The sequence below is a fragment of the Achroia grisella genome, unplaced genomic scaffold (genome assembly GCF_030625045.1).
Source record: "Achroia grisella isolate CSIRO2021 unplaced genomic scaffold, CSIRO_AGI_Agris_v1 utg1295, whole genome shotgun sequence".
Classification (NCBI taxonomy): domain Eukaryota; kingdom Metazoa; phylum Arthropoda; class Insecta; order Lepidoptera; family Pyralidae; genus Achroia; species Achroia grisella.
This window is the reverse complement of record NW_026712613.1, coordinates 726033-738410: the sequence shown is the minus strand read 5'-3', so window position 1 is coordinate 738410 and position 12378 is coordinate 726033. Positions and strand designations below refer to the sequence as shown.

Sequence of the window (12378 nt, the reverse complement as noted above, 5' to 3'; positions counted from 1 at the left end):
ACCTATACTTACGATTCTGGCTAACTTCACTGTACACAATGCGACCGAGTCTTTTTTTCGGTCTTTTTAAATTTAGAAACACACATCTTAAGTACATGTCAGTCCCATTGTACCTACCCTAAAACCAATCACCATCCATTACCTTTACCAGTGAACAAATTGTTTTGTAATCGTTTAATAGCTATTGAAATTTAAAAATATATATAGACCGCCCGAAGGAAAATACTTTCATCGTAATAAAATTGTTTCCAATGCAAATATTCCAGTAAGTTTTTAGACAGTGTATGGCAATAATCGATAACCAACGTATTATTCGTTGCTTTTATTAGTCTTTGCAAACAGTAAAATTTCATCATTTTGTATTATACTAATATATTTATTTCATATATAAATAACTCTCTGACGTTATTCCATGTCGTAGACATAGTTCTTCTGATTGAAAAATAAATACTCGTTTTAATGAATGAGAATTATTATATTTTATTTGACACTGAATATGATCCATCATCAGCAAATGATATACATCACTCTATTGTAATCACATACTTCACAATTTTGTGAATTGTTTTTTTCATCAGGTATGCAAACTTTGCCGATGGATAATGTCCAGAACGGAGTCTATAAATTTTTACAATGTAAGAACGTGTACCCTTCACACAATTGCACCAAGGCACCAGGGGACAAATCCAGGTTCTTTCTTTTATGAATAAACTTTGTTTCGCTAGTCACATAAGAGTACAATAAAGGTAACATTTATGAGTAGCTGTTGTCGGATTTACAAGCAGGAGGACAACATCATCAATTATACATATATTTTGGCATTGTATGATGCCAAAATATAGTGATGTAGTGATGTAAATCAGTACGTTCGATAGTAGATTGTACCAGCGTACGTTTTATCTAACGACACGTAGGTCACGCAGTTGGTAGTACATACATATATATAGTCTTAGTAATTTAGTCTAAGCTAGAGTTAATGAAGATGTAACAGTTAGTATACAAGTTCCACCGTACTCTATCCTGTCTCTCACCACAGATCCTGTCATCAATATATTAGTTACCTTATGCTAAATAGGTCGGTAAAATTATGTTTTTTCAAATTTATATGGTTTATAAAATTTGTCCATAGAAGAAATGTTAATCTTATTTATTTATTTATACATTGCATTCCATGTTACAGTAGATAGTTATTAAGTTTACATTCTATATATATATATACTTAGATATTTATTTCCGAAATAATAATCACCTATGTTACGCATTATCTATCTGCGAGTAAAAGATCTGTCAAAATCGGTTTATCGCTTCAAATATTAGTAAGAACAAACAGACAGATAATTTTTTGTAGTTTTTTTTTGCAAATACCGTATACATTTAGTGAAAAGCACATAATTTGAATTTAGAATCAGACACTTAATTTTCAATTATTTGTAGAGATATTGGATGGTGTTTATATATAAATATGGACGGACTGTTTATACAGAGGTGTTAATGTTGGTATGTGTATGTAATTTGTATTGCTGCATATTTCTAATGAGTGAATAGCAAATATTGCACGTGTGAATAAGAAAATCAACAAACACACTAAATACATAACGTGTGAAATGTAGGTAATTCTACTTAATCGTAAAAATCGAAAGTGGATTTGACAAACAGACTAAAATTCGAAAAACACTTTTTTTCTCTCGGTGTCCTATCCTCATATATACAATTTTTTTTTAATTATTTCATGTACAAACACAGATCATTTACGACTTTATACTAATATCTAATAGACAATTCACACAGCGCCATCTAGTCCCAAGCTCAGCAGAGCTTGTGTTATGGGTACTAGATAACTAAAATATTGTATTTTATTGACTGACCAACGTAAATGTATCTATTTATTTATTTTTGTTGTTAATATTACAGTGCCTTGTGTGTGTGTGTGTGTGTGTGTCTTTAACGTAAATAAAAATTTATATATCTATCAAAAATACTTAGATACATTTTATAAATAGATATTATGAAATACACAGATCGATACAATAAATCATATTCGTGAACTAGCTTTTGCCCGCGTTAATTTATCCCCTTAGGGGTGGAATTTATCAAAATTCTTTCTTAGGGGATGCCTACGTCATAGTAGCTTTATGCATGTCTCAGCCCGATCGGTTTAATATTGACAAAGTTTTATACAAACTTTCATCCCCACTTTTATCCCCTTGGGGGTAGAATTAATTAAAATCATTTCTTAGCGGATGCCTACATCATAACATCTACCTGCATGCCAAATTTCAGCCCGATCCGTCCAGTGGTTTGGGCTGTGCATTGATAGATCACTATGTCAGTCAGTCACCTTTGAGTTACATATATTTAGATACAAATGTTTGTACTATGTGAGAAATCGAACCCACAACCGTGAATTATGGTGGTCTGCTAAACCTCTAGACCACTGATGCCATCATTATTATATGTATAACTATTGCATATCTAGTGATGTTTCTAAAGATCTTAATGTTAGTACAGACACTACACGTGAAAATTGTGTAACAAATGTATAAACACGCATCTCGTCATAAGTGTATCGTTTTGTTGATTATTTTCGCAACGGAACCTTGGAATTTGGAATGATGTTTTAGCGTCTGGTACTCGACAGAGTAAACATTGAGGTGTTGCCGTCATCATGGGGTACACGGATGCTCCTGACCTCGCAATGAACCCGAAAGGTTTCACAAAACAATGCCTATAAAAACCTGCTAAAATCTTTTGTCTAATGTAGACATTTTTAAAATGATCAATACACATATATATGTATTGTAAATACGAAAGTGTGTCTGTTTGATACCTTTACACAGTAAAAGACTAATCGAATCTGGAAGTAATCTTAATAATATAATAAATGCGAAAGTTTGTAAGTTTGTTACTCTTTCATGCACAAACTACTAAACGGAATTTGATGGAAATTTTTAGTAATATAGCTTATGCATCGGAATAAGACATAGGCTATATTTTATATTGAATTTTAACCGCTAGCACAGCTAATTTAACCTAAAGATGGATTGTATCAAGAGGATATTAATGTAATATATTTTTTTATGATAATGATTAATAAAATAATAATAATTATTACTATTATAACATTATAATTGATACGCATCATCCTACGCAAGGCTGGGGATGTTATATCAATGGCAATATCAAATTTCATTAAGATCCGTTCAGCCGATTAGTCGCGAGAAGACAACGAATTGGTACACACAGTTTAGCATTTACAATATCCATATTAGAAAATAAAAAAAACATATATTTTATTATTATTATTGCATGGCTACGAGATTCTTAGCTGAAAGACTTACCTACTCAATATTCAAAAGTGAATTTTCTAAACTTTTTTAATATCTATATATACCTACTTAATATTCAAAACAATGTGTATTGAGTTGGTACATATATGTATGATATTAAGTATATTTTGAAAAATAACCTTTTTTATTGTATGGTAAACTCTTCAAAAGACTCTATCCCCTTCAGAACGAAGACGAGAGGATCTGTGGTACTTACCCACTAATAAACCAGGTGTATCACATAGAATCTTGTTTATAGAAAAAATAACCTAGATTCTCTGTGTTCATTCAATCAAACAATAGTAATAAGGAAGGCCATTGTTATGTCTATCTAAAATTAACAGTTATTAACTAGTGACTATATTAGAATAATATTTTATTTATTTATCAACTTACCTATAATATTATTCCAAACAAACTGTTGACTTTAAACATCTTTGTTTATGTTCGATTGACTAATTCAAAATTCAAAAGTGCTTAGATTAATCTAATAAATTCAAAAATCATTTATTCAAATAAAGTTCATTTATTTGAATAAATGATTTTGTATTCTACTACGGCAGAAGCAATGGTGTACTTCTCCTTATACAAATAAAAATAACGGCTCTGTCCTTACTTCCTTATTAATATTATTAATACGAAAGTACCTCTGTCTGTCTGTCTCGCTTTCACGCCAAAAATACTGACTCGATTTAAATGAAATTTGGTACACAGATAGTCTAGACACTGAGAAAGAAGATAGGCTAGTTTTTAATGCGGAAAATGGGTTGTAAGGGGTTGAAAGGGGAGATGTAAAGTTATATGAAAGTATCGACAATTTACGCGGACGAAGATACAATATTTTATTCACCCTTTAGTCCCTCTAAAGGGTGAATAAAATATTGTATGGAAGTATTGTCATTTTTAAAGTTAGAAGCTTGAAACGGATTTTTTAGGCGGTTGACATTAATTTTCTATATAAATAAAATTAGAATGTCTGTTTGTAATATTGAAAATCCGTTTTTTTATTACATGCATATGAATATATGTGTGTATGTACCATACATACACCCAATGAACATTTTTTACAATTTTTGTCTGTCTGTTTGTTCCGGCTAATCTCTGAAACGGCCGGACAGATTTTGACGGATTTTTTTTGGCAGGTAGCTGATGTAAAAAGGAGTAACTTAGCCTAAGTTACTCCTTTATTTAAAAAAAATAAAGTTAAATACCACGAAGTCGCGAGGACAGCTAGTAGTTAGTAAGAATGTTAATAATAAGTAAACCCTTAAGGGAGTAAAATAAAATAGGGGATGCCAATGTGTATAGAAATTAAGTTCTCGGTTCAAAATACTTAAAATTTACATTCTAAACAACTTTTTCTCTAAAACAGCAACACGCAAGTTTCATCCTGATTGAAACTTGAACCCTTTGGCCTCTTGAGTATATCCATTTTTTTTATTTTGATCCCTATGGTTACTATCCTTACCGTCCAGTTCATGAGTTACTTTAATTAGGAAGAACTGGCAAGGTCAACTGGTACATTTATTTATGTTGAGATTATTTTTTTAATTAGTTGCAGTTTACCATAGATCATCCTCCGTAGCTCCTCTATATTCCGTTGCCTGGTAGCTGGTTCCTCATCACACAGGATCCTCGCTTCCTCCACAGACTCAGGGTCGTTGTGGCGATCCATCTCTGCCTTGAACGCTATCTCTTGGAACATCATTGTTGTTTACACCTGGAAACAAATATATGTATATATTATTAATCTATACATATAAATAAAATTGGAGTGTCTGTCTATATGTAATATTGAAATAACCGTTTTTTACTACATGCATATGAATATAAATACGGTACATACACAAAAATATTTTTTTTTACAATTTTTGTCTGTCTGTCTATTTGTTCCGGCTAATCTCTGAAATGGCTGGACCGATTTTGACGGGACTTTTTTTGGCAGGTAGCTGATGTAATAAGGTGTAACATAGGCTACTTTTATTTCAGGAAAATAAAGTTAAATTCCATGCGGACGAAGTCGCGGGAACAGCTAGTTTATAAATATATTACTTTGTACAAAGTATATGTGAAAGTGTCAAGGTCATTATAATAATAATATCCCTAGGTAAAACACAACACCATCTAGTCCTAAGTTAACCAGAGCTTGTTTTATGTTATACATATATAACTGATATATGTATATATATGTTGCCTAGTATGAGATATACAACTGATATAAATACATATAGGTATTTCTCTAAATATATACATATTATATATTACATAGAAAACACCCAGATCGACACAAACAATCATACTAATAATCATAATATTTGTACCTTGTGAGGAATCAAACTAGCGACTAATGCGAGTAAGGCTAAACCGCTACACCGAGTAATGGGGCAATAGTGTACTAAGTTGCAATAATACAAAAAAGCATCAACTTCTTTATCCAATAGTTGGTAGTACTAAGAGGTATTGCATAGATGGCGCTGCTTAAAATGCATGCAGAATCCTAGTTGGCGATGTTAAGATTTTTTCGCTCCGAATGACCTCCCCTCGGTGCGAATTGGTTGTTATCGCTTCTCGGCCTTTTGGCTAAGATCAAAGTGTAGTATCTGTTCTTTTCAGCTTAATATCTGAAAGTTCCCTCACTGAGGGACCAGTATATTAAACTGATTTTTGTAAACCGACGGGATGTTCGGGGCTCGCTCCACTCCCGTCACGGGTCGGCCCGGCATTGCAGTGCCGCCGGGATTGGCCCACATAATTCACACACAATCCTACTACTCGCACCCTCAGCAACCACCAGTACGGGGGTAGTCTACACGTCGTACGCTTTGTATACAAGCGTACGACGTGTAGACAAATCCAAAAACGAAATGAGTAACCCAGCAGCACCTACCGTACGATCGATGTACCGGGTTCAGACAATCTATTACAGCTACTTGTGTTCATTGCACTATAGATTTTTCTCATACTTAACAATTACATATTAAGTACTAAAAGGATTTTTTTTTATTATTAGAAAAGGGCTCCTGAGCTGATGACCGTCTGTCTGGTGGTGGTAATCGTACCGTGCTATGATTCAGCAGTAGCTTAGCTTATTCTAATGGTCGAGCGCAGTAGTGGCTGGCTCATCCGTCATACTCGTGAACGGGTGCTGCTTGTGTGGACTGGTCTGCTCTAATCACTATGACTTATTTTCTCTTATTAATTGTTTAACCAGTTTTTGTGTATTGAATGTTTTTTTTCTATTTTATTATTTCATTGAACTAGTGCTAATCGGTAGTTTGTATTCACACACTTAAACTTAAATTGTAAGTAAGAATAAATTATTTAAAAGAGCAACACACAAGTTTCTTGCTTGTTCTTCTGAATGAGCGGTAGATTAAAAAAAAATGTTATGACTATTCAAAAGTGCTTCAATGTAAGTTTATTTGAATAAATGATTTTCTATTCTATTCTATTAGTTAGTTACTAACTAGTTGGAACATTTTGGTTACTGCTTCCCTCTTAAAACATGTAGTGTGAAGATATTTAAAATAACAATTGTTAAAGGCATAAAAACTTCATAATTCTGGCCGAGGCCGTCATATCATAATTTTAATGGTAACTATATTTGAGTTTAGTTTCAAAATTTTTTGCAACCTTGCAACTGTTAGAATATAATGAACAGTTAACAAGCTACTTGCGAAAAGCATTGCATAAAGAAACGATAGTCTTGCAGGTCTAATGTTGATCTAAAAATAAGTATATTTGTATATTCTTGGACCATAAAAAAAATGTAGAAATGATACTCCATGTCACAGAACAAAGGTAGGAATGAACTTCTGGTGTTTCAATAACTCGGACTAAACGCAGTATGGACAACCAAAAGTGTGACAAACACTGTGACACCATGATAGCTTTCTTATATTGGTGGGAGACGGTTGTTTTTTTTTAATGATAATAAAATGATACACCCACTTACGCTAACGGTTTACGCTGGCGGGGCACCAGTGGAGGATGATAAGATGAACATGAAGTTGGGTCCGTTAGGCCACTGTAACAAATTCACCAAGGTTCATGATGGTTTCCAGGGGGAACTGAGTGGAGGTCAACCTGACATGGTACATTGCCAGCTATGGGTCCATTAGTCCACATGACTAACCATCCCATTCCCCCAGAAGAGGGTTGATAACAATGGGAATTAGTGGCCCCATTTTGCAATGTCATGTCAGGTTGACCGCTACGCGATTCCCTTCGGAAACCATCTTGGGTAATTTCTGGTGAATTTACCATGATAAGTTGTCTGACCTGACTTCATCCCATCCCTAATTCAGCCCATCTTATCATCCTCTACTGGTGCCTCGTTTCATTGCAGGTGGATCAAATACCTCCAAAACAATATTTATTTCTTCATTCTAAGAATTTATATCTGCGCAGTTTTTCTGTTCTGTGGTTACAACCCATTTTTCCTCAAATTTAACAATCGAATTAATTATACACTCGACATGAATCCGTAATAATAATAGAATATATTTACAACTAGCTGTTCCCGCGACTTCGTTCGCGTGGAATTTAACTTTATTTTTCTAAAATAAAAGTAGCCTAAGTCATTTATTATATCAGAAAAAAGTCCCGTCAACAAACAGACAGAGATTAGCAAACAAAAAGACAAAAATTGTGAAAAATGTTATTTTGGTGTATGTACCGTATTTATAATCATGTGCATGTAGTTTTCCGGTTATTTCAATATTACAAACAGACACTACAATTTTATTTATATGTATAGATTTATAAGTAGTTTTTATATCATACAAATACATAATCAGTTACCTAAATTTTGAATTTAAATAATTTTCTTGAAGTCATTGCGATCATTTCCAGTGACAGAATTAAAATCGATTTTAATTCTAGTTCTTTTGGGTTTAAATTTATGAAATAAATTGTATAGTCATATTTTGATTTTGTTATAGCTAAGAAAAATTTTGAGATGATAAAATACACTTGGCTGTATGATCTTGTACTTATGACTTTCCACACATATAGGTATGATCTTCACATACTATTTTTCTTTTTTTTATACTACTATATTGGCAGTATAAAATTATTTATTCATATAGGACACTTTAGCCGTTTATGTACTTTTTTTTATTAATACCATTTCCGTACCTACACTAATAATAGATATAGTGATCAATAGGTATAAACCTTTTATATGTATAATATATGTATACTCGTGCGAAGCCGGGGCGTCTAGCTAGTTGTATAATCAAATAAATCAAAACTGAACTGTACCGTTGTTCTTTTTGATGGATGCGAGGCCCTTGAGTTTGGTGAAAGTGAGGTGAAAGTTATGTCTATGATGAAGGCTTCCTTCATTATCAATACACTTAGATTTTTTTATATAATTGAAAGGCAAACTGACCGCCAACCTAATGGAAGTGTAATCTTCATCGATGTACATGAACAGCATCATACAATGTCATTCTTGAGGACTAAGGTGCCATGCATACGTACCCTGTCATTTAAGTATCAATATCCATAAATAAACCGCTTTAAAGCATGATAAAAGTAAACTAAATTAAAATTTTTTTTTCGGACTACTCTATGTAAAGTGCGAATACTGTAACTACCATATAGTAATATTTGTAGCTGTGACGTGGTCGTGTGGAATGAGTAGTCATGCTCACTAAAATGTCCAGACATGTGGCGGCGTGGTGGGCCGGGTCAATGGGCTCCCTAAAATATGGTCGAGCGCAGTGATGGCTGGCTCATCCGTCATACTCGTGAACGAGTGCTGCTTGTAGGGACTGGTCTGCTCTTATCACTACAACTGATTTAATCTTATCGCATATTTATATTTGACCCAAAAAATTAGTGCTTGTTGGTAGTTTGTATTCACACGTTTCGACTTGTAAATGTAAACTTACAAGGATTATTTAAAAGAGCAACACACAAGTTTCTTGCTCGTTCTTCTTGTGATGAGACAGCTTTCCGAACGAGTGGTAGATAAAAAACAAATTGTTATGACTATTCAAAAGTGCTTAAATTAAGTTTATTTGAATAAATGATTTTCTATTCTATTCTATTCTAATGCAGTTAGCCGAAGTTGGTCTTCAGCTTCACCGGACGATAGGAGGCGAGTGCAGATGGCACTCCAAACCAGCGAAAGGACTCATGGAGCAGCTAAAGGCCAACTTCTGCAGACAAAATGGGTGACTTGGTTAACATTTGAATGAATTAGATGGTATTTTCCGTAAATCCATTTTATAACTAAATGTGTTTACATTATCTTGTTTAATTCCGTGCGAAATTTCACAAATAATTTTAATTAAACAAATACTTATTTAGTGCGCTAACCTGGTCGCTGCTCTATTTATATTCTAGTATTATATATTTATTTATACATTACAACCTTACCAATTAGTGATCAAGTTCCGACTTATTATTTATCAATTGTGGATTGATAATTTTATTGCTAGCAATGTACCATGTCAGTTTGACTTCCACGTGTTTCCCCCTGGAAACCACCGTGATAACTTCTTTGTGAATTTGTTACGATGGGCTAACTGATCTCACCTCATATTATCATCTTCCACTGGTGCCCCGCCAGCGTAAACCGTTAGCGCAGGGGGGTGTACCATTCCATTATCATCCATAAAAAGGGATCTATACCCATATTACGACGAGTCTAAACTAGGAATCATACAAGGCTACACACAAGGCTTACTACAGTCTATAATATAAATTCATCATACTTAATAATTAATTAAGTAATAATTCAGTGAATTAGATAATTGTAGTTTCAAGTTAGATATTCGCACATGTAGTCCACTCATGCATAAAAGAAATATCTCCTTTGGAAAATGTACACTCTTTCCCCAGGAGATGAAAACCAGGGATGTTTGGGAGCTCCGTAACCGTAACTATCCGATATAAAAAATATTCGTAACCGTAACCGAATCCGAAATAAAAGTTTCGGATAATATCGGATAGGGGCGGGCCTAATAGAGACACGTTATGTAACCATTTTATTTAGTAATTTATTTTTGAAATTCCTTAAAAAAATATTAAAATATTAAAAAATATTAATTATTCCTTAAAGAAATAATCCGAAACTAACGGATAATCCGAAATAATTTCATATTCGCAACCGTATCCGGTATAATAATCATTTCTATATCCGAAACCTATCCGTATCCGAAATTTCATATCCATAACATTCCTAATAAAAACCATCACTCCTAATCCTTCAATTATAGAATATCCTTCAATTCTGACGGGTCTAGGCAGCGAACTCTGAAAAGGGCGAGCACAACAGATCTATGTAGGTCGCAGTGCTACAGGTGCTACAGTTATCTTACAAATAGCCGAAACAACCCAATAAAAAAAATAGATACTCTCCCGTTCATACACATGTATCTAAAATTTAAAGTGGTGCCATAAAATCCACTAAAATTACACAAGTAATTTTTAAACCGGTAACTATTAAGTGTTTTGTGTAGATATAGGTATTAAAGTAACGAATTTGATATGAAACTATTTTGAATTGTAAAATCATCTATGAATCAATAAAAAAAGCAATAATAATATCTATGTTAATAGCAATGTTATTATGAAACTAGACTATTACATTTAATCTATATTAACTGTAATATACAAGGTCGGAGAGCGTTTGAACACGTTAATTTTCAGAAGTTGACTATAGATATTATACATAGATAACACCCAGAACAATATAAACCATCATTCTCATGAATACAAATGATTACATTGTGCGAGGAATCGAACCCGCGACCTTTGGAAGTGTCAACCACTAGACTATCGGGACCGTCAAATGTTTTATTTATTTTTGTTATGTATTGTTTGTTATGTTTGTTTATCAATAGATGGCAAACTACAAATGTAGACGAAAACCAAGTTGCGGACACAACTAGTTTTGACATAAATTAATATTTTTATATGAATTAGAATTTACTGCACAATATATAAGTTTCATCAATCATCTATACATCTATACATACATATAAAATTGGAGTGTCTGTTTGTAATATTGAAATAACCGTTTTACTATGCATATGAATATAAATAATAAGTACATGTACCAAAATATCATTTTTTACAATTTTTGTCTGTCTGTCTGTTTGTTCCGGCTAATCTCTGAAATGGTTAGAACGATTTTGACGGGACTTTTTTTGGCAGGTAGCAGATGTAATAAGGAGTAACTTAGGCTACATTTATTTTAGAAAAATAAAGTTAAATTCCACGCGGACGAAGTCGCGGGTACAGCTAGTCTACAATAATTCTGTAAATGCGAAAATCGTGCTGTCCAACGATAACGGACACTGCACAGAACAGGCTTTAGACACGAAATATATAATCTATATATCTATATCTAACCAGTTGTACCTTTTACTGACCTATTTCTGGTAAATACATTACACAATAATAGATAGTGCGCGATTAGAATTTGCAGGCAAAGGTTTTGTGGCTACCCAAACGAAATCACACAAATAGGTGCATAGACGTTATATTAAAAATATATATAAACAAAATATTATTAGAAACTAGCTACTATATTCTTACATGTCTGTTATAATATCTGAGTAACATAGCCTAAGGTACTCAGATAACTCAAAGTTCCATCAAAATCGGTCCAGCCGTTTTGAGATTAGCAAGAACAGACAGACAGACAAACATTTTGAAATAAAATTTCGATGTAAGCATTGCATATAGTTTAAAGTTGTTAATTCGAAATCATAAACAGACACTACAATTTTATTTATTTGTAATATATGTAACATATGTATGTATGATGTGAATTGAAATGTTGACAAATTATTGTAATATTAATATAAAGTTACAAACATTTTTTTAATTAAATCTAGCGATAACGTAACTACAGCGCCATCTAGTTTAAGCCTAAATTGCACTTCAGGTAATAAATAACTGATTTAAATACTCTTTACTAAACACTTACATAATATACTTAAAAACTTCTTAAATCAGTATAGTAACAATAATAGCGAACATACTCTATATATTTATTTTCCATAAATCGAACCCGCGACCATCGGAATCA

At 33.0% G+C, this 12378-nt stretch overlaps 1 protein-coding gene and 1 non-coding gene across 2 annotated transcripts in view; one reads left to right on the top strand and one right to left on the bottom strand.

The window, feature by feature from the left end:
* LOC131855040 (clavesin-1-like) overlaps positions 1-12378 on the bottom strand; it is a 33243-nt gene that overhangs the window by 9255 nt on the left and 11610 nt on the right. The window contains exon 2 of the mRNA XM_059206251.1: positions 4893-5046. Coding sequence (XP_059062234.1) covers positions 4893-5034 — 142 coding nt within the window. The 5' untranslated portion in view covers positions 5035-5046. The remainder of the gene's footprint in view (positions 1-4892; positions 5047-12378) is intronic.
* On the top strand, positions 5887-6079 carry LOC131855075 (U2 spliceosomal RNA). The gene has a single exon (XR_009358091.1). It is a non-coding gene; the product is annotated as a U2 spliceosomal RNA (small nuclear RNA).